At 50.3% G+C, this 24669-nt stretch overlaps 1 protein-coding gene across 3 annotated transcripts in view; it reads right to left on the bottom strand.

Moving 5' to 3' along the window:
- The window catches only part of HELZ (helicase with zinc finger), a 2003166-nt gene that overhangs the window by 364304 nt on the left and 1614193 nt on the right, over nt 1-24669 (bottom strand). For all 3 annotated transcript variants that reach the window (XM_085617266.1, XM_085617269.1, XM_085617268.1), the window contains exon 26: nt 6582-6801. In XM_085617266.1, the coding sequence (XP_085473392.1) occupies nt 6582-6801 (220 nt within the window). The remainder of the gene's footprint in view (nt 1-6581; nt 6802-24669) is intronic.

The following is a 24669-nucleotide window of genomic DNA, read 5'->3' as shown; positions in this document are numbered from 1 at the left end:
TTCAGTTCCATGAGCCCATCTCATTTGGATATGTGCCTTAAGGATGAGAATGTACATTTTTAGCTTTCAATTCGAAAGAAACCTTTCGGACCCGAACATTTCTACCACACTTGCAGAATTGAAATGGGACAAAGACAGGGACATTAAATGCATGTTGCGTTTCCTAGACTATAACCATACCTAAAGATTTTTTTCATGCAAACGCCTAAGTGTCTGGTAGAAAATGGAAGCTGTAAAGAATGCGCGTGGTTGTGGCAGTTGTTGCCAATGCGCGTGATTGTGTTCACATGAACTGTACGCGATCCGCAGCTAGGTAGACTTTTCGGACTGCTTATTATAATGTCGCCTATCGATCCCTGCAGGATAGAATAGGAGAGACCTAAAAATGACTGGGGGACCGCTCTCTATGGATCTGTGCTTGCTGGCGCGGAAAAATAAAGAACTGCGCGCGTGGGTGCGTCTCAGTAGCTCCAGCGACGTCATCTCGGCGACTACAACGCCATTGACGTACACGGAGCCGAACGACGACACCTACGGACGCGCAGGGGTACTGCTGCCGAAAAACTTTCCGGATCCAGTCTGACGCCGGGGATATTCTAAGGTAAGGAATCTTTTACCTTTGGAATAATACCCCCATACCATTTCTGCCAATGAGGATATTATTCCTCCCTTCTAGAGGGAGAAGACATGTTGAAACCTACTTACCCGGTTAATGTTAACCAGAGCCCCAGCATCACAAAATGGATGCTGCTGCCACAGACACAAGTCTGAGCTCCTGCTGCTGGGAGTCCTTCCAGCGAGGGAGGCTTGGACAATAGGTTTTCTGCCTTGGGAGGTGCGAGCACCACCCCAGACAGGAGTTAGTGTATTGGGGCAGGGAGGGATGAAAGAAACTAGACACTGCCTGGGGCACACAAGGTGTCCCATGCATAGTCCAGTTCAAATCGGCGCTGGGGCACTCCAGCCCCAGCTCTGGCGCGAAACTGGACAAAGGAAAGGGGGTGTAACCACTCCCCTTCCTGGTCCAACCCATAGGAGGGACCTTGCAGGTAACCCAGCTCACTAGCCCAGTATATCAGTAGGTAGCTGAGCCCTGCTAAATTAGATTAACCTGAATCTGCAACTTGTACAGAAACTCTGGACCTTCGACATTCGACCTTAGGAAGAAGACTGAAGAAATCTCCCTTGTGGCCAAGGAGTGACCACCCTGGGCAACCAGGCACCATCCAGCGACCTCTGCTTGCTTTGCGACTGATCCTACGAGGGACGACTGCAGAGACTGACCAGCGCCGAGACTTCCAGACACCTCTGACCCAGATCCACATCTACAGCGAAGCTGAGACCCGTGGAGGCGACGAGGGACGTGGGACCGGCGACTTGGGAAAAGTGGCTAGTAACTGACTAGCGCGACTTCTGAGGCTTCCTCGAGGCTGTGCTTGGGGAATTGAGAAGCCCCCATCCCGAGCACCAACTGCAAAGAAGATCAGCTCCCCACACTTCACGTGTTCTGCGTGGGGCCCTTCTGCAACTGAGTTGCTCGACGTGTTGTCCGGTTGCTGGCCCGTTGGCTAGTGACCTCTGCGACAACGAACCTTTGTTTTCATCTTGCTGGTCCGGCTCCTCCAGACTGGCACCCGCTCCTCTGTGAAAGAGAAGCACCCCAGACCTTCCTGGTCGGCACCAGAAGCAAGTCCTCCATCCTGCGTGGGTTCCGCTTGCCAAGGCTTGTTGGGTCCTGACTCGACTTCGACGCTGCCGACAGCAAGAGCCTTCGTGGGACAGCTCACCTCCTGGTCCTGGTCGTCCTTGACGCCTCCTGGTACCCGTGGCTGCTGCGACAAGCTTCACCTCTTCACCTGCATCTTCACGACATCGCCTGGTTCCTTCCCGGCTCCTGGCTGGTGACCTAGACTCTATCCCTTCTGCTTGCAGGTATCCTTCCTTCTTGATTCCATCCTTGGGATCCACCGGACACTCTTCACTGACTGCCTGTCAGCAACTTTCCTTCAGGCATCCATAGGAGTCAACAACGAAACCCGACGCAAGTTCACACCTATGCACCCGCAGCCCGTGGGCTAGGTAACTTGAGTACTTCGGTGCTCACAAGGGTATTGACTATCCTAGGGTATAGTTTCCAAGTCTCGACTTCCTAGCTATTCCAGAAGTGTCCTAAAACTGTTAAATTCTAATAACTTCTATTTCTATCGACTTTTACGCATTACGCGTGAGTGTTTCCACTCTGCACCTGAATCCCGTGGGCCTCCCACTTCCTAACCTTTGGTAGTATAGTGTAGCCCCAGCGATTCCCTAGGCCTAGGCCTATCCTGTGTTCGTGACAGTGGTTCTTATACCACTTACTTAGTATATGGTTTGCGTGGCCCCTAGGGCCTAACTGTATTACTTACCTGTGTGACTTAATGTATGCTTAAATAAGACTGTGTAGTACTTACCTCGAATGTCATAAAGAGTGCTGAGGGTTTGACTAGAATAAAGACATTCTATTTTTATATATATCTGTTGTGGTGTCCTTTCATTTGGTATTCAAGGGATTACATATGGTATAACAGCTGGCTTCACATGCCATACAGAGTTTAGCCTAAGACTGCTCTTGTCCATGCTACCACTAGGATAGCTGGTCTATAAGGTTGACTTTACAACCAATCACCATAAGGGTTGTTTGGACTGATACAAGGTGTACACTAGAATTAGTGACATCATATATCAGGCCAACTTCTCACATCCACCACTACCTTATGTGACATTTTGATATGGTGCCGGCATAGCAGAGGCCAGGTCCCGGACGGATCCCAGGGCCCGAAGGTGCTCCGGAGGGACCGGGCAGGGCAGGGCAAACAAATGGCACAAGGCCGGCACCTCGTCCGAAGTCGTGTGCGGACTCGGAAAGGGTGGGTGGCCGCAGGCAAAAACAGAGGGGAGTCGCGGGGGAGTAACCGCCGGCCCCCTCCACTGCATCCCGCGACGGCTAGAGAAAGAGCGACGTCGCTTCTTTGACTTTTTTTGGCGCCTAGACTTACCTGTCCCCGATTCAGACGAGCGATGCTGATGGCTCCGCGACCGGTCCCTAGATCTCCCATGGAAACGGTACCTCGATCAACGCGGAACCGATTGCCGCACCTCCAACAACTTGCAGGAACGCTCCCGCAAAGTTTGCGGCGCCATGGCCCGGCAATCGGGGCACGCCTCGGGGTCATGGGTGTGCCCCAAGCAGAAGAAACACACATCAAAAGGGTCCGCTACCGACATGTTTCAGCGGCAGGCCCTACAGGGCTTAAACCCGGGCATCCCTACTGCACCAGGAGTCAAGTACTCGGCAAAACAAGTTGTCCGAAACCAAGTTAAAACTTTTTTAACTAGGGGTACCGCTCTCTCTCTGATCTGCGCTGCTGCGCGGAAAAACAAAGAACTGACAGCGCGCGTGGGCGCGTCTAAGTAGCTTCGATGTCGTCATCTCGGCGGATATGAAGCCAGTGATGTATGCGGAGCCGTACGACGATGCCTGCCGACGCGCAGGGATACTGCTGACGAAAACTTTCTGGATCCAGTCTGACGCCTGGGGATATTCTAGGGTAAGGAATCTATCACTAACGTGTCTCTTTCAGATATTGATAATGAGTAATGCACAAACGACTGCTGGACGATACTTGTTCTGTTTGTGTACAGCAAAAGGCCCATTGTTTGTCTGTTATTTAATGCCCAATGTCCGTTGCCCATTTTTTTCTTGCGGTGCATTGCTCTAGGACCTGATTGGTGTATATACCGTGAAATAGTACAGACACTAAGTGTGCAGCCGTTTCACATCGTAACATCATATGTAGGGGAGTTAACTCTTGCGGATAAGAGCATGTATCCTCTTTAATACCTTGCCACAGCCTAAAAAATAAGATGTCCATAGGGGAGGGTGTTGATTTCGTAGACATCTGCGGCAGTGTGCGGAACTTTCCATTCATTTACCGGTCACCCCAACATCTTACGTCAAACTTGCTTTTAATTTTTTTGAAGGCACCCTCCTGTAGCACCAGCCTCTTTGGATGATATACTAAAGGAAGCAGAGGTGAGTACAGCATAGGGACTTGCATCAGTCCGGCTATACGCTGGCAAGATTTCACTGTACATGTGACAGACGTGGGGTCAGCCTCTCGAAGCTTATGCATACTTAATATAGCTCCCTCCAGGGTTATCGGGTCTGTAAGCCATTGTTCTACTGTCACATGCAGCATGTATTTAGGGGGATGGAACCAATAATGCACATAATCAGTCTGCGCGCAGTTATAGTATAGTTCTAGGTTGGGAATGTCAAAACCTCCCTGGGAGTATGGTCTAGTAAGCATATCCCATTTCAATCTTGGTTGTGTTTGCCGCTCCATGTTAGTCTAATCATCTCTGTGCGTAAAACTGCAAAAAAATGTCTGCCAGTATAATATGGGCTATTCATAAATAAGTACAGAAGTTTGGGGAGGATAACCATTTTTATGAGAGACGTTCGTACTTTCCTGATAACTTGCATTGGTGTAAAATGCATTTGGAAAAAAATTAAAGCATCAACGAGTCTAACAAAATAAATCAGGTGTCTTCGGCTTACTTTGGCAGTGTTGGAATGTGAGGATCCAGTGAAATGTGCAGGTCATCTCCCTCGACGTGCTATCAATTAAGCACTACGTTTCCAGCTGTATGCATGTCACTTATAAATCATCGACATCATATGTTTAAGGCTAATTAGTTTAACTGAAGCCAACAAACCCTTCAACATTAAATGCATTAAAGTGCTTGATGCGTGGCTCCCCAGGCTAATTCTGACGGCGCACCAAGGAGTCACGGCACACAGATTGGGAACCACTGGCCGATAGAACTATCAGGAACAACCTCCTTCAAATGGTGAATGTGATTACCTTTTGTTTTATCGGCTATCTTGGGAAATGGGAGGAGGGTGGGGGGATATATGTACCACTGGTATTTTTCCCTGTTCTTAAACAACTGCCTGTAATGATTCGTAAATGCCAATAAAGTAATAAAAAAAAACAAAAACAAAAAAAGGATCTGGAGCAACATCCTTTTATCTATCAGGACTGTCCCAACGCTGCCCCAGTTTAGGAAAGAGTTGAGGACTCACCTCTTTAAAGAACACTACATCACAATACATTAAGAGTCGATAATCCAGCTACAGCTTCAACCACTTGTTGGCTTTGTGTGGGTCTTTGAGCATATACAATGCTCTACTGCCTTTTGGCTAGGATTATGCTAAAGAAATACCATATACATACAAACGGCTTAAACAGTATGTAATGCTGCATCTGGCATGACACCAAGCAGGGGCTCTTCTCAGCACTGCTACCCATGACTCCTCTCCCTGCTGTCTCACCTTCCCCTGCAATGCACAACAAAGCACAACACTGGGTGTTCGCTCTATGGCAACTGTACAATGTCACTGCCATTCTTCTCAGGGTGCCTCTTCAGCAGCCGTTAAGACTTCTGCTGTGGGCACTCGTTCATCCATAGAGCAGGTGGGAGATTTTGGGAACCCATCATATAAACTGCAGCTGGTTATGAGCATCATTAGTTTGGCATGGGGGTGGGGAGTTTAGGCTCAAATTAAAACAGCTTCCTGCTATTTCAGAAAAAACTCTGGAGTCAAGAGCATTGCCAGACCCATATATTCTCATTATAAATGAGGGGGAAGGTGCTGGGGTTCACATGGAGGAATGACGTGCCGAGGTACCAAGAACCTCCATAGTCTAGTCTAAAGTTCTAACACGCTCAGTCTGCCCAATGGAGCTCCTCACATCATGCTGAATGAGTCAGTCAAAACAATCAGAGGTTGTGGAGCTTTATAATGGAGAGAGTTCACCTACATGGCAAGGAGCACAACCAACTCATTCAGATCGTGCTGGAGGCTATTTGGGCTACAGCAGAGTGTCTGGTGGAGGGGGGGCACTTTGGAAGGGCATGTTCACCAGTAACGTCCACACCTGTACAATAAACAAGAACATGATACTACCATAGACCCTTCTTTATTTTGCAATATTTACATCTGTTGGTGAGTAGGATCTGTGTATAGGACTCGTAGATGGTGTTAGACTGACCTGCTGTGGCCCAGACCCTCCTGATCTACTAGTGAGCCGAACATTTATTTTTCGACTTATGGGGATGTGGTAAGCATAAACCATGAGGAGGCCCTGGCAGAGAGAGTGCCACAAAGCGAATCCCAGGTTTTGTGCTATACCGCTTATGTAGTTTTAGCCCTATATGTCACATGGCAGTGGGCTATGTAAACTGTCAAGTGAAGTAACTGTTGAGAAGGCAAAAGAAGATGGCGATAAGATCCTGACAAGAGCAGAAGAACCCGCAAATAACAATGCCTGATACAAACTCCATCAGGGCAATGAGTACTGTAACCTACTCACTAACATCTGTTAAATAATCTTGTTAAAGAAAATAAAATATACCTTGGTCAAAAAAGGTAATATTTAGCTTTTCTTTAAACAAATACTTATATAATTACTACCCATGAACATTTGACTTTTTGAATCAGCTTTGCTTTCACTGCTAAACCAGCCAGGGCTTACCATTTCGAATGTGTTCCTGCTGATCTTTTTCCTGAACAGGAGGCTGCTGCTGGCTGCCCTGTTGACCAACATTAACAGGTGAATGATGTCCAACACCATAAGGAATAGGAGACCCCCGTCCATGAGCTTGTAGTAAGTTCATGTTGTATGCCATAGCAGCTGGATGAGTCACAAGTCGAGGATCTACAGTAAACCTATTCTGATAACCAGCCCATGGCACCTACACAAAACAAAGAACAAAACAAATTAGTAAATAAACCCAAAAACAAACTGTCTTTCTCAAGCACTGCCAATAATAATGCTGGCAGTCTAAATGTAGATTACGACTAGGCCAATTTATGGATGTCCTATAGTTGCAATCCAAGAAATGAGCAGCACATACATTTCCAAAGACAAAATGGCAAGATGCTTCTGGCCCAACATAACTATTTTATTAATGATCAAACTATATTTAGAAAATTTAAGTTGTGACAGTAAATTCTGCAACAGACAGATTGTATCTTAAAAATGTTTTTAAAGTATCAGCAAAGCCAACTAAAGCCCATTCGAAATTAAGAGACTCATCTGCCTTTAATGGACTGCTGTATTTTTAATGGCAGTTTTGTAGAAATGACAGACTCAAATAAGCCTTCTTTGTTACCGTGGCCAATGACCATTTTCGATCGATACATTTCAAATAAAGAGAGCAAAAGCACAAAAATACAAAAAATACAAGTGGACTGGCAGCACTTCGCAAATGCCAGCCACTAAGAAAAAATGAAATACTAAAGAATGGCGAGTGGGACAGGGCAAGTTAAGGGAGAACCAGGTGTTTGCAGAGAGATAAGTCAATTAGAGAGAGTAAAAACACTTGGAGGAAAAAACATAGCTAAAGTTAAAAAAGAACAGGGAGCAGAGGACAAACGTGAAAGCAGAAAGACAGGGGGAGAAGGAATGATGAGGAGAACATGAACTGGGAAGAGAGCAACAAAAGCAATGGGAGAATACAACTCATCCAAACAGAGGCAATGTAAAGCAGCAATGTTTGTAGGGTGATAGACAAGAAAGCCATCCAATCATGAGCAAGAAGGTCTAAAGCCGATCACAGCAGTCCCTATGTACAGACAGCTAAAGCTGTCCTTTACTGAGACCTTAAAAAAACAGTCTTGTTATATACTGCAATTTTTATGAAGTGCTATTCAAGACAAACAAAACTTCAGGAGGAAACCCTGACTCCTTACTTCATTAGCCAGACTAAAGTTATTAACATGGCTATATCACTGGGTCAACTGCAGAAATGTCTTCTTTTAGCCCTGATGAGACATTGCCATCTGTTTTTGGAACATAACCAATGAGACAGTCAGCTGTTCCCAGAGTTCTAAAACGTAATTGTAGTGAGGCAGAAACAAACCATGCACAAGGTAAATGCATCACTAGGGTGATTACTTTGTGCAGTACCCTACTCAATGTAGGACATATAACAGATTGTCGTGGTTTAATGAGTCCAGGATCTAGGCCTCAAACATTTGTTGTATATGGAGTGGCAAGTAGACATATTCCTATCTGTGGCAATCTGGGTACTGCCCCAGTCTGGCAATAAGTGGGCCTGAGTTTGATACCCAATAGACTATCCCCATTGGTCGAGAGAGTGTTGCTTTCTTGCCACCTACCTGGACAGTAAGCACCATAGTATGAACGTAAAAACTAAATACGCATTTCGGGGAAGATTAGAAAGAGGTAGTAAGGAGAGGATGCATGAGAGATTTTAGGCATAGTCTCATGTGTATTAATTATCCTTATTTCTGTTACTGATTGACGCAATGGGTTTGGGGCTTTCAGTTCTATTTTTAAACTTTAATGGGTAATACAATTGTGTGTGGATGAAAGGCACTTCCATGCTTGTATCAGTTTTTATTATAAAGGTAGTTACGGGGAACTGTAATCTGTCCCTGGGTTTAGGTGTTAGGGTCAGATTTCACATACTGAGGTTGAAGAGGGATCTCATGAATTTTGTGCAGGTCCACTGCAGCCTAAGTACTCTTACAGTTGTAAGTTATTGAAGGGGACACATCTGTCAATAAACAAATGTTCTCTCAGTTATAATGTATATGACAGTCTTCATTTCTCACAGCTCATGGATCTTCCTCCCCGTTTTCAAATTCTTTTTTTTTTTTAAACGTGGGAGAGATTGCCTAGATTTTAGAGGCAGACTGTAGGAAAGAAGGATCTGCTTTCATGGTTTCCCCCACTTTTTGCTGGTTTCACTATGTGTTTTTGACTAGTCTGACTGGGATCTCGCTAATCAGGACCCCAGTCACTGTGCTTCCTCCGTAAATTTGACATTGTAAGTACTACTATACCTCCACAATTGGCTACTGGTGAACCCTTTTAAGTCCCTAGCATATGATACTAAGGTACTCAGGGAACAGATACAACAGGGGTCTCCCATGGGCTGAAGCATGTATTGTGCCACCCATGAGAGACCACTTAACCCCTTCAGTGCCCGCCCCTTTCCCCGCCCAGTGCCGGCCGTTGCATTAGCGGGCGGGGTCTATGACGAGCTGGACTCGTCATGGGCACAGCGCCACCGCGGCCCATGACGAGTCCAGCTCGTCATGGGCACTGAAGGGGTTAAACTGTGACTACAGGCCTGCCATTGCAGCCTGTGTAAGCTGGCGCTAGCATCATTACGACACATACAAGTTTTCTTATATCTGCGGCCACTCCATTTATAACCTATAAGTCAGCCCTTTCAATCCTGAAGGCAAGGTGATGGGTTAGAAGTGCGTGGGGACCCTGCATGAGCAGGACACCACTACAAACCCCAGAGTTGATTCTCCAGGCTTTGTAAGTGTAGGCAGCCATTTTGATATATATGGTGGTCATCCGTTGTTACGCGATTGCTAACTATTTAATGGCTGGGCCAAACCTGGGCATGTTTGGTATCAAACATGTTGGAATCATACCCCAACACTGGGGTATGATTCTTCCAGAATCCTCCAGTACTCCCGGTAACACTCTTCCAGGGTCTGCCAGCAAGCTAGTGCTGCTGCCAACGCCAGACACGATTCTGCCCTCCTGCTGTTGAGCTGAGTTCAAGCAGGGGAAGGTAGAACAATAGTTTGCCTGCCACAGGGAGGTGTGACCACCTCCCAGACAGAACTTAGTGTATTGGGCTGGGGTGGGGTCGCTTGCTATCGCCACCACACTGCTTTGAAGGGGACATTTAATGCCCTCCTTGCATACTACGGGTTGAACCAGTTCAGAAAGCCCTTGGCTCCCACTCTGGTGTGAAACTGGACAAAGGACTTGGAAGTATCCCGCCCCTGTCCAAACCCTCCTCTGGGAGGGACACCTGAGTCACCTAACCCCTTTCCTAGGGTATTTAAGGGTTTACCTGTGGTTAGGTCTTCAGATTTGTCTGCGACAAAAAAAGCATGAAACCATGTCACTTTTCTACCGTCTGGACACTAGACTTCAAATGGAACGAGACTGCATCATTTAAGACTACGGCTGCTCCTGGTCTCACTGTTCTGCAAGTCTTCTTCATCATCTATGTCTGTGCTTCTTCCAGGCTCTTCAACAGACCTGTGGGCATGAAAGACACCTGAAATAATCTCCCTTGGAGAGAAGGAGTCACTCCCCTGCATCTGCAGGTGCTGCAATGAGGCTGACGGGTTTACTGCTCCTGGCGTCACACGGACTTCGAAAGTCTCAGCAATACAGGTGGTGGTTCTGCAACTCCTGGGATCGAACCCCTGTGCACCGCGTCGACTTGCCACTGCCAAGGCATGTTGGCTCTGCACTCCAGAGATCTTCGGGCTACAAAAAGCTCCAGACTCTCTTCCTGCCAAGTACAGTGTCTTCACTGCATCTTTACCACCATGGGGCTTCCATCATGGTGAGCTGCTCTAGGTCCACTTGTGACTCCTGTGCCTTTGGCCTGTCGGTCCTCTTCAGGGTCTTCTCCTGCCTCAGTGGGCTCCCCTGCTTGCTTGGAGCCTGCTTTTACTCTCCTACTTGTGGTGAGTCCCTTGGGCCTTGTTGATCCCAACATTGCTGCTTCTTTGCGTTCCAAACCTGTTGCAGCTGCCAAGGCTTGTTGGTCCTCTCGTTGGACACGGACACATGGTTCTCGACTTCTGTGGTGGGACAGCTCATGCACGGCTCCTGGTCTTCCCCGGTGCTGCCTGGTCCTCACAGCCGCAGCGACAAAGTCACTGTCATCACTCCTGCATTGACATCAGTGGGCATTTCTCTTCCGTGCCTCCTGGTCACCGCCGAGTGGCATAGACTCTGTCCCCTCTGCTTGCAGGCTCTTCACTCCCAGAATCCACCTGTGGATTCCACTGAACTAGCATAGTCTTCGCCAGGGATATCATTTCTGAAGTCCTCCATTGTGGTCTACCGCGTTTTCTGACATCACTTCGCACCTATGCACCCAGCTTCCATGGTGTAGGTATCCTGGTTCATGAGGTATCCACGGGTGGGGAGACTCTACAACCTTCTGTCTTCCATGGAGCTTCTTCAGGGTCCACTGAAAAGGGCCTTCTTCAAAACAGCAACTGCAACTTTCCTGTTAACTTCTACTGAGTACGTGGCTGCTTTCCACTCTGCTCACAGCCTCTGTGGGGTTCCTGGGTACTTACCTTGGGTGGTTGCTTGGGTCCCCAGCTCTTCTGAGTCTCCTGGTCTAAGTTCCGACTTTGGTCGCATATCGCATTTCACTTTTTTATTATACGTTTTGGTCTCCCGCTGGAGTCCGCTGTGTATTGTGCTTACTTACCTACTTGCAATTGAAGCATTGTTGTGTATTTGGTATATCTCCTACCCGGAGATATCAGCACAATGTGTTAGTGATCATTGTGTAATAAATAGACATTTTTATATACACACTGTGGGGTTCTCTTTCATTTAACATACACTACATGATTAGATCTAGTAAAACAAGCTGCTTAACACTGGATAAGCCTGAAGGATGATCTCCACACCTACCACTTAAAGAGCTTTCTATGGTTGTCTAAGACCACTAAAATCTCCATAAGGATTGTCTGGATTAGTGCAAGGGGCTTCACTTACATAAGTGGGCACTATATACTAAGCCAGCCTTCTACAAGACAGTACACTTGTTGCAACAACCATCAGGAGAAAGTCTTTCTGTGTTAGACTGCCATTCCCCTATGACCAAAATACAAGCGTTAAGGGTTAGAAGGGATTTGTTTCAAGAATATTATTTCCTGGTGGTTATAGTAAGTATACAAACTGTGGCCATGAGCTTCCAATTACTCTTACCCCTGTGTCACTCCAGTGTTTAGTATGTTTAGGAACTTGAATGCATCTTTTTGACGCACTTCACTGGAACTCTGAACAGGTAGGGGAGTTTGCTGTGGCATGTTCCAACATATATAGTTGCCTATAATGGCCCTCAACATATGGTTTATCAAATTCCAAAACTCATTTGTTTCTGACATCTTTGTCATTGTCAAGTGCTAAAATTTGTTCCAGTGTTTCTTAACAGATTGAACCTAAGTACCTGGTTAGATCACCTTTCTGGGTGTGGTCTAGGAGGGTGATGAAGGTAAGGCAGTATGGAGGTAATGTTTTATTTTGAGGTGTTTACAAAACAATACTGTTTTGTTGTTGTAAAGCTACATCCTCTCCCCTATTGTAACTCAATTTATCTTCTAAGGCTGCAAAATGTTATCATTGGACAGATGCCCAGAGGCTGTCAGGAACTATACGCTAGGATAATCTTTCGGCGAAAGTTTATTTAGCATTGCATTTTAATCTTTAACATTTTACAACAGATTGCACAGTTTATTTTTCTCTCACCACTCCCTCACATCATTCCCCCGGTCCGCCGCGGCACTTTGCTGATTGGTGCAGAAGGAAGTGGGCTCTTTCCCTTCATCATTTACACTTCCTGTGGGTTCCAATCTCTGTGTGGTGGGGTTAGCAGTTTAGTCTTTTCCGGCCCAGCCTACTTAAGAACATGCTGGGTCGGAAGCGCAGCGCCAAAGTCAAGCCTGTCTGTGGCTTGCGCCAGGACCCCTGGTTGTAAGGAACACTATTAAGCCCTTCGCTTACACCAAAAGCTGGCTTCTTGAGCTAGGGAGGCGTGGAGAGCTCCATTACCACACTACAAACCTGGAAAGTGACATTCAATCAGTTGCTTATCTGCCCTACTTGTAATTTTCTGTTACCCCTGCTAAAACTTGCCATAGTCTTGCTGAAGATCTCTCTCTACCCCCTATTTCTCTGGAGCATACCTACTCGGGTTATCTCATTAATGCTAGATCTCCAATTAAAAATAAAGTGGAGTTCTTTGACTTTGTCTCCTCTCAAAGGCTAGACTGGGTTTTCATTACTGAGACCAGGGCTACGGATTGCTCCTGCCCTGACTTGGTCGATGCAATCCCACAGGGATATGTATTATCACAATTTGACAGAGTAGGGTGAATTGGTGGGGGGTTAGGCATTCTACTCAAGGATTCTAAACCTGCTACATTGAACTGCTAAAAACATCCACTGACCCCTACCAAGTGATAGTCTTTTCCTTAAAAATACTCTCTACAGAAAGCTTTGCTGGAATTTTACCCTATCGTCCCCCTGGGCCAAGACCATCTTTCACTCAGGATTTCACCAATCGTATAGAACCCTACTTGGCGAAACTTAATTTGACGGTCCTGGGGGATTTTAATTTTCATTTGGATAAGTCCTTTTTTAAAGATTCTCAGACTCTTATAGAAGCACAAGTTACTTACCTTCGGTAACGATACATCTCTAAGAAACATTAGTTAGTTAGATTCCTTACCTTAGAACATCCCCAGGCGTCAGGCTGAATCCGGAAAGATTTTTTGTCAGCAGTACCCTTGCGCGTCGGTAGGCGTCGTCTGCGGCTCCGCATCCGTCGTCGTGATCGCCGGGATGACGTTGTCGGAGTACTTAGACGCCGCCCTCGCGTGCTGACATCAGTTCTGTACATAGGTTTCCGCTCCAGAAACGCCGCAGAGCCATGCAAGAAACCGACACTGGTGCCATGAAACTAGGGCCCTGGAAGGGATGACCTTAACCCTAGATATCGGTTCGCAGAACGGGGAGGACGGGTGGGGCAGTAAGGAATCTAACTAACTAATGTTTCTTACAGATATATCGTTACCGAAGGTAAGTAACTTGTGCATCTGAAAGAAACACGTTAGTTAGATTCCTTACCTTAGAATAGATACCCCAGCAATACCAACCCCGGTGGTGGGTCTGCGAACCAAGATCACACCAGGAAGTCCTGGAGAACGGAACTGCCAAAGAAGCCGTCTCTCCGGACTTGGCTGTCCAGGCAGTAATGCTTGGCAAACGTGTGCAGCGAGGCCCACGTAGCTGCCTGACAAATGTCCTGCAGAGGGACTCCCCGTCCCAAGGCAGTAGTAGCCGCTGTAGCCCGAGTGGAATGAGCCCTCAGCCCCACAGGAGGATCTTTCTTAGCCAAGGAATAACAGACCTTAATGCACAAAACGTCCCACCGAGAGAAGGTTCGCTTATGCACCGCCCGTCCCTTCTTAGCGCCCACATACCCTACAAAGAGTTGGTCGTCCACCCAGAATTGTTTTGTGCGGTCCAGATAAAAGGAGAGCGCACGTTTTGGGTCCGGACGGTGGAGCCTCTCTTCCTCTTTCGAGGGATGCGGAGGCGGAAAGTAGGTGGGCAAGGTAATGGACTGCCCGATGTGAAAGACAGTAACCACTTTAGGAAGAAAAGAAGGACGAGTCCTCAGAACAACCTTGTCTGGATGGACAGAAAGGAAAGGAGGTTTAGATGAAAGAGCCTGGAGCTCACTCACTCTTCTGGTAGAGGTGATGGAAACCAGGAAAGCAGTCTTGAGAGTCAGAAGACGAAGAGGACAGTTATGAAGTGGCTCAAAGGGAGCGCACATCAGATAACTTAACACCAGATTCAAGTCCCACTGAGGCATTACAAAGGGAACAGGAGGGAACATGTGAGTAATGCCTTTCAAGAATCTATTGACAACAGGGGACATGAAAAGAGAAGGCTGATCAGGAAGCCTCAAGAAGGCTGAAACAGCTGAAAGATATCCCCTGATGGTGCCCAGAGCAGAGCCCTGCTGGGCAAGGGAAAGAATAAAGAGGAGAACCTCAGAAAGAGCGGCGGAAAGGTGATCCACAGCCTTTGCTGTGCACCATGCCACAAATTTGGTACACCTGCAGGCGTATACCGTTTTAGTGGAGGGATGCCTGGCTACCAGAATGACATCACAGACTTCAGGAGGCAAGTCAAATGGCATCAACTGCCGCCGCTCAATCTCCACGCATGGAGGTGGAGGCTGGACAGGTTCGGGTCGAGGACCGTCCCCTGCTGCTGCGACAGAAGGTCCTCCTGAAGAGGCAGTCGAATCAGGGGATCGATTGACAGACTAAGTAGCTCAGGATACCAGTATCTTCGTGCCAAATCCGGAGCCACACGGATAACTTGGGCCCAGTCGCGCCTGATTTTCTTCAGCACTCTGGGCAGAAGAGGTATAGGCGGAAAGGCGTACAACAGACCGCAACTCCACTTGCGTCGAAAAGCGTCTACGAGCGAGTGCCGCCTTGGAAAATTCTAACGCGCAGAACTGATGACATTGCGCATTCTCTTCGGTGGCGAATAGATCTAACCAAGGCTCTCCCCACTGCCGAAAGAGGCCTTGCGCCATGTCAGATGTTCAGACGCCACTCGTGATCCATCATGCACCGGCGGCTGAGTTCGTCCGCCCTGGCGTTCAGAGAGCCTGCCAGGTGTTGAACCACCAGGGTGATGCCCTGATGTTCCAGCCATGTCCTCCTGACAAAGGGTCCACGACCCCCACCCCGCCCTGTTTGTTGCAATACCACATGGCGGTGGTGTTGTCCATGAACACCTGCACTCACTTCCCCGGACAGAGGGAATGAATGCCTTCAGTGCAAGCCGGATCGCCCGCAGCTCCAATAGGTTGATATGGAGCCGGGACTCTGCCGGAGATCAGAGTCCTCTGATCTCCGCCTCTCTCATGTGGTCCCCCCATACCAGGAGGGACGCATCCGTCACCACTACGTGCTCCGGTTGGGGTAGGGAGAGGGATCTGCCATTGACTCAATCGCGGTCAGTGAGCCACCACTGCAACTGTCTTGCAGTGCCCTCCGAGATCAGAACGTGGTTGGACAGGTTGCCCTGATGTTGAGCCCACTGGAACTTCAGGTCCCACTGCAGAGCCCGCATCCGCCACCTGGCGTGATGTACCAGCAGGATGCAGGAGGCCATCAGACCCAGCTGCCGTAGGGCCATCCTGACCGAAACTCAGGATAAAGGCTGAAAGATCGGAATCACAGCCTGAATATCCCGAACCCGCTGTTCGGGAGGATAGACCCAAAACTGCGCTGAGTCCAGAACCGCTCCGATGAAGAGGAGCTTCTGGGAGGGACTCAGATGTGATTTTGGCACGTTGATGGAGAACCCCAGCAATTGCAGGAGGTCGGCCGTAGTCTGGAGGAGGGAGACGACTGTTCGGGGCTAGCCCGCCTTCAACAACCAGTCGTCAAGATAGGGGAAGACTGGAACCCCTAATCTGCGCAGATGAGCTGCGACCACCGCCATCACTTTCGTGAACACCCGAGGGGCACTGGTGAGGCCAAAGGGGAGCACGGTAAACTGAAAGTGCTCATGGCCTACCGTGAACCGCAGGTAACGCCGGTGGGCCAGCAGGACGAAGATGTGGAAATAAACGTCCTTTAAGTCCAACGCTACCATCCAGTCTCCAGGGTCTAGGCAGCCAGAACCTGAGCTAAAGTCAGCATCTTGAACTTCTCCTTCCAGAGGAAGGCGTTGACGCTCCTGAGGTCCAAGATAGGAGGTAGGCCCCCTTTGCCCTTCTTGGGAAACAAAGTAGTGGGAGTAACAACCCTGTCCTACTTCTGGGCCAGGAACGCGCTCGATGGCCCCCTTGGCCGAGAGGGCCGTAACTTCCTCCTGCAGAAGTTGCAAGTGATCCCCCTGACATGTGGTGGTACTGCGGTGGCATGGCTGGAGGGTCGCCTCGAAGGGGAGGGAGTAGCCCCTTCAGACGATTTGCAGCACCCACCTGTCCGAAGTGATGGTACGCCAGTGGAGGAGGTAATGGCGAACTCTGCCTCCCACTGGCATGGAATGGGCCTGAAAGCTCGGACTAGGAAGGCTTTGAGGCAGATGCTGCGGGAGGGGATGCGGACTGACCGGCTCTCTGTCACCCTGCTCCGCCATGGCGCAATCCACGTCGAGGTTGGTTCTGCGGCCTGTGGCTGGACGAACGTGCGGGGGCGCCCCTTCCTTGGCCACGAAAGGGGCGAAAGGCAGAAGCTTGCTGGCGCTGGGCCGACAGGCCCAAGGACTTGGCTGTAGCCCTGGAGTCTTTAAAAAAGGCGACAGCCATCAAAGGGCATGTCCATGAGAGTGCTCTGGACATCCCCTGAAAAGTTCATGGACCTCAGCCAGGCGTGACGACAAATCGCCACCGTCGTTGCAATCGCTCTACCTAGCGAGTCCGTGGTGTCAAGTACACACCTAATGGAGTACCGTGCTGCATCACGACCCTCAGCAAGAGCCTGAGCGAGATGTGTCCTGGCCTCCTCTGGACACCGGGACAGCACGTCCGCCACCGTATACCACAGAAAGTGGGTGTAACGGTCCAAATGGACCGCAACCCAAGACTGAGGGAAGAAAACAGTTTCTTGCCAAACTGTTCCATCCTTTTGGATTCTCGGTCCGGAGGTGCAGACGGGAAGGCGGTTTGGGACGTGGAGGCCTGGATAACCAGACTTTTAGGGGTGGGGTGTACGGACAGAAAGCTGGGGTCGGCCGGAGCTGGGCGGTGGCGCCGGGCCACGTTCCGATCCACAGGAGAGACAGTGGAGGGTTTTGGAACAAGTGCCCATCAGAACGTCGGTGAGGGCCTCATTAAACTGCAGCAGAGGCTCCGAAGAGCTTACTGGCGGATGAAGCACCTCAGTGAGAAGGTTAGTCCTCACGGCCGCTGCAGGGAGCTCCAGGCGCAAGGCATGGGCCGCCCTGCGCAACACCACAGCATAAGTAGCACCCTCCTCTGTAGCCACGGAAGGAGGAGAGATGAAACCAGTGTCAGGCAAAGTGTCTAGACCACTGGCGTCCCCCAGCTCATCTGCCTAGTCCTGACTTAACTGGCACTGCTGTGCCAGAGAGACCTCAGACCCCTCTCAGTCCTCCCCTTCATCCGTGTCCTGCTAAACAGGCAGAAATGGCGGAGCCGGGTCATAGCGAAAGGCTCACCCATCGATGCCGGAGATGGCACCGAGTGGCGCTGTTGCGACGCCAGACCCGGACCGGGGCTGAAACTAGGGACGGCATCGTCTGAGGACGGCGCCGGGAGCGACACCATGGGGGTCGGCGCCAGCGGAGGAGTCGTGAGGTCAACTGGCGTCAACCGGGATCCAGGCCTGGATCCCACGGGGGCCTGCGGCGTCGGGACCGAAGTCGACGACAGCGCCGAAGCAGCCGGATCGCTAGTCCTCATGGCCACGAGAAAGTCTCGCCCAGAGTTGCATGAAGCCCAGGGTCCGGAGGCTGTGGGGCCGGATGAGACTCCTGCGCCTCCGGCAGACCCGCGCGGGTGGTGCCACCCGAACCCTCGGCCGAGTCGCGCGACCGGCGAGGGGAGTCAGAAGAGCGATGTTACTTCTTTGACTTCTTTTTGCCATGCCTCAACTTACCTGAGTGCGAGGACTTGGATCCCGACGAGCGGTGATGACTGCGGCTCCGCGACCGGTCCCTCAACTTCCTACTCGACCGGGACCTCGAGCGGCGCGGAGCCCACTGCCGGATCTCGAGGAGCTTACGGGACCACTCTCGCCTAGCCTTCGACGTCAAGGCCCGACAGTCGAGGCACGACTTGTCATCGTGCTCGGCGCCAGGACAGTAGAGACACCGATGGTGGGGGTCGGTAACCGACATCAGTCGGTGACAGACGTCACACGGCTTGAACCCGGTCATCCCAACTGGCACCAGGAGTCGAAGTCTACTCGAAAAAGATAGACAAAATGTCCAAAAAGTTAGTCAAAAAATGACTAAAGGGTACGCTCTTCCCGGATCTGCGCTTACTGGCGCAGAAAAAAAAGAACTGACGTCAGCGCACGAGGGCTGCGTCTAAGTACTCCGACGACGTCATCCCGGTGATCACGACGACGGACACGGAGCCGAAGACGACGCCTACCGACGCGCAAGGGTACTGCTGATGAAAAATCTTTCCGGATCCAGCCTGGGGATATTCTAAGGTAAGGAATCTAACTAACGTGTTTCTTTCAGCTACTATGGCATTCTGTGGCCTACCGCAATTGGTAAAATTCACTACTCATGAGGCGGGACACATTTTAGACAGCATCTTTTCTAATGATCCCCACCTCACGGTAATGGAGCCACTTCAACTCTCTTGGTCAGATCACTATGCTGGTCCTTTTTCTAATGTGATTTCTCTACTGCAGAAATCCTTGAACAAGGGGAATAGAAAGGTATTTAAAAGGTATTATAGCCGTATTAATAAAGAATCTTTCCTTAAAACCCTTAGTAATCTTCACTGGACTAATCCTTCTGATGCCAACCTGGTATCTACAGAATTCCTCAATTGGTTGTTGACAGCTATTGATCCTCTCGCCACCCCTTAAAGAGTACTATGCAAGCAGAAAAAAATCCTACTGCCCCTTGGTTTTCAGAAAGGCTAAGAAAGCTCAGAATCTTTCCGCCATCAAGAAAGGATCTGTCGACATCTCGACCCGATTGAAAGAGACAATCATAAAAAGATATCAGTTAAATACAAAACTGCTATCAAAGAGTAAAACCCAGAGGGGGGGCATGGCCGGACACCGACCTAGCAGGGAGCCTGAACCGGAGTTCCTGCCGGTGATCCCCCATATTTGCCCCCTCATACATGCTCCTGGTGCCTGCCTGCGGCCCGGCCTTGAAACTACGGACAATCCTTGGCCCCTACGCTGCTCACTAAGGCCATCGAGGCGGGGACCGCCGGACCAAAGCTGCACCCTCCTCCAGCAGCCCGGGGTACACGGATACCTGCAGCGCCACAACCCGGGTGCAACGGGTGATATCACTAGAAACGGGGAGTGGTGTTGCATGCCTGGCCCGCAAAGAGCTATCACTCAGCCACATACCGTCAGGCTGGCCTGATTTACTCCCAACGATGAGGACCGACACACACTAAAGCAGTCATCGTCGCCAAGTGGGATAGTCCCCTCAACTGCACTCCTCGCTGCCTCACCACTGAGCAGCCTCTGCAAATCACAGCGAAACCCACACATCCAGCAATCGGCCTTGACGGTCCTTGCTCTCTGAGGGGCCCTGCGCACACCCGGGGTTGGTGCCAGTTGATATTCTTCCTAACTGGACTGTGCCCATTCTGACCCCAACATGGGGAGTGTCAGCAAACGACGAAAAGCGGAGCAACAGGAGTCAGCAGGCGAAGACAGTGGAGAGTCACGAAGACGCATGGGGGCTCGCACTGAAAAGAATGCACCCCAAGGTGATCTATCGCTCCAAGACATCCTGCAGGAGATAGAAACGTCACAGACTGCTGTAGAAACCAAAATCGACACTCTTCGAGAAGAACTGGGGCTCCTAAGGGCAGACCATAGGAAATTGGCGGACCGCATTACAACAGTGGAAGAAGATGTAGAAGACCTGAAACCGCAAGTATACACGTCCACAAGCAAGATCATGGACATGGAATAAAAGGGTCCAGGTGAGGACGCCGAAAATAGGGCAAGACAAAATAATATAAGAGTCATTGGGCTGCCCGAAAAAGTAGAGGGGAACAACATGGTGACCTATCTTGAGAACTGTATCTGCACTGAGGTGGCAGAGGAGGGTCTCTCGCCATTCTTCGCCCTGGAGAGGGCTCACAGGGTTCCAGCTCGGGCGCCCCCCGCCTGGGGGACCAACGAGGCTGGTGATGGCTCGCCTCCTATTCTACAAAGACAGGGACCACGTGCTGAGCCGAGCGCGACTCAAAGACCAACTCAAAATAGAAAACAGCATTGTGCGGATCTTCCCAGACTTTTCCAGGGAAGTATGGAGGCAGCGAGTCTCCTTCGTCACGACCAAAAGGAAACTGCGCCAAATGGGAGTGTCATACTCAATGGTGTTCCCAGCGAGACTCCGGATAGCACATGCAGAGGAGACCAAGTTCTTCTGGATCGAGGAGCAGGGCCCACGAGGCCGGCGGCACGAAGGCAGGGAGATACCTGAGAAGGTTCACACACAATCCCCTGGAAGAGAGGGAAACCCAAGAGCCAACCAATGCTGGAAGATGCTTGTCGGGACCGGGAGAGTGCAGCGGCAGCAAAAGCCTCCCTGAGTGCTGCAGGACTGCGGGATACCCCCACCCTCACCGGAGAGGAACAGAGAGACTCGGACGCCAGCTCGTGCACTGTGGGGGGTGCCAGCCAGATTCTGCCAGAGGTGAATCCTAGATGGGCCGATGACCTGATCTAATCCATCCATGGCACGCAAATCTAAGCTGGATGTTTAAGTTAGGGGAGTGGGGAGGGTCATGTCTAGCGACTGCTCTGAACTCAGGAGGGGCCCAGGATGGGCGATACGAGGTTCAAATACTGGATGGGGGACCCGGGGCGGAGGGGAAGGTTTTCCTCCAGGCGAGTATTTGTCTAGCCACCACCATGGTAGGGTTCAGTATTGTTTGGATGGGAGCTAGTTCCTTTGCACCTGTCCTGGGGAGGGGGAGTTGGGGTTGTTTATTCGGGTGGGGTATGTTTTGGTGATCCAGGCGTGTCAGGGGAGGGGCGAGGCATAGCAGTCGTAAGATCACATTACGGCATTGGGATCCCCACTAGGCTTGAAATGAATCTCGTGGAACGTGCGGGGCTTGCACTCAATGGTATGCCGTCATAAAATCCACTCCTATATGGTTCGCAGGGGTATTCTGATAGCTTTCCTACAAGAAACTCACATATTGGCGAAAGAGGGGCTGGCTTTGCAGCGCCGCTGGCAGGGTCAAACATATTACACCACTTATTCTGCATTTGCACGAGGGGTTTTAATTTGGATAAGAGCAGGGATTCCGTTTCAGTGCACACAGCAGGCCATAGACCCTGAGGGACGCTATATTGTGGTCTCCGGGAAGTTAGATGACAGGGACCTTACACCAGGGAGCATATATGCGCCTAATTCCAATCAACCGGCCTTTTTCTCCCACCTATCTTGTGCGCTGGCAACTGCCCTCACGGGCCCAGTCCTACTGGGAGGGGACTTTAATTGCACAATGGATCTCATGCTAGACCGTTCCCATCCCCCACTCCCTGATGCACCGGCACACAGGCGAGCAGCAGTGCGCTACCGTTAGCAGCAGAAATGGGGTCTGGTAGACTCCTGGAGGGCACAACACCCGGTGACCCTGGATTATTCATTCTTCTCAGCCTTACATGACCTCCACATCCATTGCTCTCCGGAAGTCCATGTGGGAGTTACCAGTAGCGAGTACCTCACACGGATGCTCTCGGACCACAATCCAAAACTGCTGAGCTGAGCCTGCAGTGGTCATGTGCGCGCCCCAAGATCCCAACCTGAGGCCGCCTACTGAGGCGTTGGAGGACCCGGTATTTAAGGTGACAATCAGAGCAGCCATCACTAATTACTTCCAAGATAATGCAGGCACTGCCACATCCTCCTTGGTGGAATGGGACGCATGCAAAGCTGTCATTAGGGGGAAATGCATCTCCGAGATGACGGGGGTCAGTAAAACGTTGCTCCAAGATATTGAGAAGGCTAATCAGACGTTGCGCAACCTGGAAAGGGAAAGGCCCGACAACCCAGACAAGCAGCAAGAGCTTTTGGAAGCCAGGGAGGCCATGGTGGTGCAAGCTGAGCTGCTTCGATTATAAAAAATATATAACCCGCACACACTCGGAAAGGGACAAATCGGGAGGGGGGGGGGGTGTCTGTTGGCTTGGTTAGCTAACCCAGCCAGGAGAGGCTCAGTAATCCTAGAGCTCAGGGATCAACAGGGGATGGCTAGATATGACCAGCAGGGAATGAACAACCCGTTTCTCGCTTACTATACTGGCCTTTATGGAAGTCAGCTAGCTCCCACAGAGGTAGAATTGAAGGACTTCACAAGGGATGCTGAATTGCCAACCGTGGACGAGGACATAGCTGAATTATTAGGGCGGGCAGTTGAAATTGGTGAGGTGCGGGGAGCTATCAAGGTTATGGCCCGCAACAAGACTCCAGGCACAGATGGCCTCCCCATTCAATTTTACCTAGAATACATTGATATACTGGCTCCCCGGTTGGTCCAGTTATAGAACGATGCCAAAAGCACTGGTGTGCTTTCTACGTCCACCCGGGAGGCGGATATTGTCCCGTTACATAAACCGGGCAAACAAACATGGGATAGAACAGCCTACCGTCCGTTATCCATGCTCAACTTGGACTATAAAATCTTAAGCAGAATTTTGGCCACCAGCTTACTACCCTATATGACTGCCCTAGTCCATTCTGACCAATCCGGGTGTATCCCCTCCAGAAACACTGTGGTTAATGCGTGGCGTCTTTTGCGAATTTTAGAAGGGGCCCCTGCTGCCCCTGCCATGGCGACGGTTTTTGCTGTCGATATAGAAAAAGCATTTGACAGTCTGGAGTGGCCTTACCTATATCATGTGATGTGGAAAATGGGGCTGGGGGATGCCTTTGTGAGCTGGACGGCGCTCTTATATACGGACTCCAATGTCCGAATTAAAACCGGGGGACTCCTCTCAGAGGCCTGCAGGATGGGAAGGGGAACGCGTCAGGGATGCCCCCATTCCCCCCTGTTGTTTGCTCTGGCTATGGAGCCGTTGGCGGCGCGGGCCAGATCAGGACGCGCTTATCGGGGGCTAAATGTTCAGGGGGTGACTTACCGCATAGCACTATATGCAGATGACCTGCTGCTCTTTCTGGCTGACTCGGAGACGGAGCTTGTCGGGGCGAAGAACCTGCTTCAGTGGGGTTGCAGGACTCAAAGTGAACTGGGCAAAATCCTGCCTGTTCCCAGCAAAAAAGGGCAGGCTAGGCCCACGAGATTGAGAGGGGGTGGTTTGGGAAGACAGATGCCTGACTGTACCTAGAAACACAAATCTATCATGACATAGACATCCTGGAAGGTAACTTAGGGAGGGGCCATAAGGGGGACGAAGAGTAACTTCGACTTCTGGCGATCCTTGCCATTTTTGGTTGCGGGCTGTGTGGCACTGCTTAAAATGGTCACCCTGCCGCGCTTATTATACTATTTCGGTACTTTACCAATTTGGATCCCGGCGAAGTACTTTGCACAACTCCGGTCCATGATCGGTTCCTACGGGGCGCAGGTAGACGCAGAGTGGCTCTGAATGCCCTTATGCGAACTAGAGCAGAGGGGGGCCTAGCAGCTCCCGATTTTGAGACCTACTATTTAGCAGCACAATTTCAGTGGCTAACGCAACGAGTAGCATGCAAACTAGGGGGGCTGAAGAGCAACAGGAGGATATTAGAACCCAGAAAATATTGTCCTTAGGTTTCCTATTGGGGCTGAAACCCTTCCTACGGAGCTGAACACGGCAAGAAGGTGCTGGTACCGATACCTGCGCAGGGCTAAAATAAAGCGCCCTTATGCTCCGGAAATTCCATTATTGATGTGCAAGGCATTACCATTGGCTGAGACTGTAGAACTGGGCGGACCAAGGTTTGGCCAGTGTGGGAGACCTATATGAGGAGGGCACAATGCTCCCGTTCAATGATTTGCAAACTAGATACGACCTACCCAGGGGGGGGGGGGGGGGGGGATGGGGGGGTCGTTTTGCTGTATATGGCATTTACCGCGGCTATCCAGAAGCACTGAGGGGAGGGTCTCAATGAGCCAAAGACGTCAATGGGGTGCCAATACGTGGTAATGGCGGCGGGCATGTTTAAAGCAGTGACGTGTCTATATAGCCACATGACATTAGAGGCTTTACCTCCCCTGACTAACTTGAAGCTTAAATGGGAAGATATACCCAAGAAAGCTTGTGTGGGGGGGGGGGGGGGGGGGGGGGGGGGA

This window comes from Triturus cristatus, chromosome 7 (assembly GCF_964204655.1).
Source record: "Triturus cristatus chromosome 7, aTriCri1.1, whole genome shotgun sequence".
Lineage (NCBI taxonomy): Eukaryota > Metazoa > Chordata > Amphibia > Caudata > Salamandridae > Triturus > Triturus cristatus.
Note: the sequence above shows the minus strand (reverse complement) of the source record. Positions and strands in the feature narration are given on the sequence as shown.